General features: G+C 35.6%; 1 protein-coding gene across 1 annotated transcript; it reads left to right on the top strand.

Annotated features, from left to right (window-relative positions):
* The first annotated feature begins 232 nt into the window (after positions 1–232).
* LOC138898739 (secreted RxLR effector protein 161-like) lies at positions 233–943 on the top strand. The gene has a single exon (XM_070184835.1). It carries the CDS (start codon positions 233–235, stop codon positions 941–943), a length of 711 nt encoding a protein of 236 aa, XP_070040936.1.
* Positions 944–4354: the final 3411 nt, after the last annotated feature.

A 4354-nucleotide genomic window follows, 5' to 3' on the forward strand; every position in this document is an offset into this window, starting at 1 on the left:
TTGTCAAAAGCATTATACGGACTCAAACAAGCCCCCCGGGCCTGGTATGAAGACTAAGCTCTTTTTTATAAATCATGGCTTCAAACGAGGTAATATTGATACATCTCTGTTTATTAAGCGTTCAAATTCAGGTAATCTTATTACTCAAATTTATGTAGATGATATTATTTTTGGAAGTTCTAACTCTGTGTTATGTGAAGAATTTGCTCATATTATGAAAGGAGAATTCGAAATGAGTATGACTGGTGAGCTGGCTTTCTTTCTTGGATTACAAATCAAGCAATCTTTCAAAGGAATCTTAATTAGCCAAACCAAGTACACCAATGAGCTTATAAAAAAGCTTGGAATGGAGAATGCAAAACCTAGTGGAACTCTAATGAGTCCGTCAACAACTCTTGAAGAAGACAAAAATAGGAAAAATGTCGATGAAACTATGTACAAGGGAATGACTGGATGCCTACTATATTTCATGGGTAGTCGACCAGATATAATATTCAGTATTTGTAAATGTGCAAGATTTCAGTCAGCTCCAAAGGAATCTCATTTGACTGTAGTAAAACGTATCATTAAATACCTCTTTGGGACAACTGAATTAGGTTTATGGTATTCTCACTCTAACAATTTTGATCTAAAAGGCTTTTCAGATGCAAATTTTGCAGGTGATAGGACTGACAGGAAAAGCACTAGTGGCACTTGCCAACTACTGAGAAATGTACTAATTTTCTGGCATAGCAAGAAACAAAATTGTGTTGCCTTGTTAACTACTGAAGTAGAGTATCTAGCTGTTGGAAGCCGTTGCACTCAAATTCTTTGGATTATGTATCAACTTCTTGATTATGATCTCAACCTTACCTCTACTCCTATTTTTTGCGATAACACGAGTGCTATATATCTATCAAAAAATTTTGTGCATCATTTCATGGGGAAAGTATATCAAAATTAAGCATCATTTTATCTGTGATCATGTTGCTAAAGGTAATATAATGTTAGAGTTTATTAGTACTGAGTCTCAACTTGCTGATATTTTGTAAAACCTCTTTTGGAAAAATGTTTTTTCCTACTTCATATTAAGATTAGTATCCTACCTATTGCGTAAAAAATCTTTTATATACTTGCAAAATATTTTACTTCCTTTTATGAGTTTGCTTAATTTATGGGTTTCATTAATTTGATGTGAGTGTAATTATTACCTTCCATTGGTGCCGCCGAAGCAACTCCTCAAAAGTGTCACTTCAGTCTGTACCTAACCCTTCCTCTAACCGATGCAACCCTTCAATCTTCCAAGCTCCTAAATAAGTACCCCCTCTTCTCTCATTCTTCATCACTTCTCACCAAACTCCACTACCATGGCTAAAAGAAACCTCTCATCCTCTACTGTCACAAGACGAAGCAGACGGTTCCAGATATCCCAAAACCTTGAAGAAACCATCGACCTTGAGTCATCCCTTGACTCAAACCCTCTCAAAACTGATAATGAGAGTAATGCCTCGTCGGAGGATCATACTCTAAGCCAGAAAAAACTGGGAAGCAACCCATGGATCACACCCTCAAAAGACCTGCATACAAGAAGGGGAAAGTGGAAAGCACTGATTTTGGGTCAGAGGACAAATTGAACTTCTACGGTCCAACTGAGAAATCGAGGTTTGAATCCTATAATTCAAAATCTTTGGCTTATGGGTGCTATGTAAGTCTTTCTCTCATGAAAGATATTCATTGTGATGTGGTTTCAATTTTTGACTTTCAATGTCTTTCTCCTCTGTTTGATACTATTGGAAATACTATGTATAAAGAATCTGTGAGAATGTTCTATGCCAATTTGTTTGCAAATGACAAAGATGACTTGGAGTCAATGGTTCTAGGTACTCGTATTGTTCTTGATGCATATCAATTTGAGAAGACTTTTTCTGCTAAGTTTCATGGGTATGATGTATTTGTTCAAAATTCCTGGCCAAAAGATTTCGATGTGTCCCTAGACAAAGCAAAAGCTTTCCTGTCTGAAAATCCCCCTAACATTGGCCCTAAAAGTCTTAAGTTTGAACATCATGTGTTAGCTCACATGATTGCTACTACTCTTCTTCCTAGGACTGGGTCTTTTAGCACTTTAACTACTAGGGATATCTTTGTCTTTTTTTGTCTTGTGAACAACAAAAGACTTGACTGGTTTGTGTGGATTCGTCAGTATATGCTTGAAAGTATCATGGACATATCTTCCTCTACTGCTTGTTTACTGATGTTCAGCCAAAAATGCATATATTTAACCATTATTACCTCACATTATCGTACTTTTAATAATCTTTTGAGTGTTAATTATATTACATTGTGCTTAATATTATATTTTAACTGTGTAGGAATAAAGCAGTATGAAGATAAAGAGATTTGGAGCAAAATTAAATAAAATACGGAAGAAAAAAAGAAGGAAAATAAACGAATAAAAAGGAAGTGAAAGACAAGAGACAAAGAAGAATACAAAAATGTTTACAAGGAAAGTTGGAAGTTGGCCGCAAGAAAATAGTTCAATTTGCAAAATATATTGGTTTCTGCACCAGGGCCAGCGCTAGGCGCTGCTCTGGACGCTGGGCATGCGTGTTTTCCTATTTCGCTCGGGACTTAGTTATTAAGGCCCTATATACCCCCAACTCGTATAAAAGGGGTCCTAAACATATTTGGCGGGGGGGGGGAGGAAGTTGTTTGAAAAACACACACGAGCACAGAGCCGTCGTGGAGGCCGGAATTTATCAAGTTCCATATTTCTTTCGCCAAACTTAGTAATTTTTATGTTTTTTTGTATGATTTGTTGTTTGGCTACCATGTCTATGTGGAGCTAAACTTCACGTTCTAGGGTTGTGGTTCTTTCATGATTATTGTTGGATATTAATTTTACTTTCTTGATTTATCATATTGGTTTATTTATTCAATCTTGCGCTTAATTATTTAATTGTTTGATCACCAGTTGAATACTATCTGCGAATCTAGAATTGAACTCGAAAGTGGAAATTCTAGATTGCACATAGGATTGAGTAGAGAAAATTCTTGAACCTGGGCATCGGGGAATTGATTCGCAGTTAGGATAGACATATACATAATTGCCTCGCTTGGTTGGTGTACATGAATTATAAATGCGTTGTTGTTAGTTCTAATTTCATAGATATATAGGCATTCAATTAGCTTGAATAGGTGAGTAAGAACTCGATAGATTATTATGAGTAATATCAACCATGTCAACCAATGAACTAGATGAATTAGTTAGTCAATTCAATTGAAGAATACAATAGGAATGTTAGATAGCCCATACCCCTGGATCGTTTTCATTACATTGATAACATAAAAATATTCCTTTGTTCAGAGTTTATTTTTTCTTTTCTTTTTAGTTTAATTACTTTAGCATCACTACTTTTGAGTTTAATCATTGTTTAGATAATTAGGATAGTCTGATCTAGTTAATAGGTGATAACAAGTCCTCGTGGGTTCGATACTCTATCTTATCACTTTATTACTTGACGACCGCGTATACTTGCATATGCGTTTGACCGCAACAAGTTTTTGGCGCCATTGTCGGGGACTTAGAATTAGCTATTTTTCTAGATTAGACATTTATTTTTTTATCTATTCAAGTTTTTTGTTTTAGTTTCGTTAGTATTTGTTTTTATTTTAACATGGCATCTTGGAATGAAAGTTATTCGAATGATTGTTATTCTTATTTTGATGATCCTAGTCCATATTGTGGAGGACCACACTGGTGGAAAAATTGTCAGAATGTTCCCGGGAGCGAGTTGTGTGCACAATCTCAATTCTTTGAGTGAAAGATTTGTAATATGTGCGGTAGTCACTATGTCCATTGGGATGGTTGTCTGTATTCTTTTCATCCTTCTCTGATCCCTTATTATGATCTTTCTAACAGTGTTTGTGAGTTTGATAGGGGCAATGAAGTGCAGGATATGGAATGTGATGCATATATTAGGGATAGTTTGAGGCAAGTAGCAGAGCAACATGATGAACTTAAAAAATATATGAAAAGAATGAGGGAAGCAATCACAAGAATGAAGGCCAATCTGGAAGAATTAAATGAAAAGAGCGAGTACCAGTAAGAGGAAATTTTTTTAAAAGATGAGATTTTGAGCCAAACTTGGCTGGAGGAGCAAGATGAAAGATTAAAAATATATGAGGCTCAACATGAGGACATTACAATTGAGATGAAATACTTTATAGAAGGAAGAGATGACCTGGTACAAGAGATTGATAAATTTGGCACTACTATTCACGACTTAGAGGCTCAATTGAATGTAAAGGTTGATGCGTCTAATGCCCAACAAAATAGTAATGAGTTGTGCGAAGCTGAAAAGGAGCTTATACGCCA

Source organism: Nicotiana tomentosiformis, chromosome 9 (genome assembly GCF_000390325.3).
Source record: "Nicotiana tomentosiformis chromosome 9, ASM39032v3, whole genome shotgun sequence".
NCBI classification, from domain to species: domain Eukaryota; kingdom Viridiplantae; phylum Streptophyta; class Magnoliopsida; order Solanales; family Solanaceae; genus Nicotiana; species Nicotiana tomentosiformis.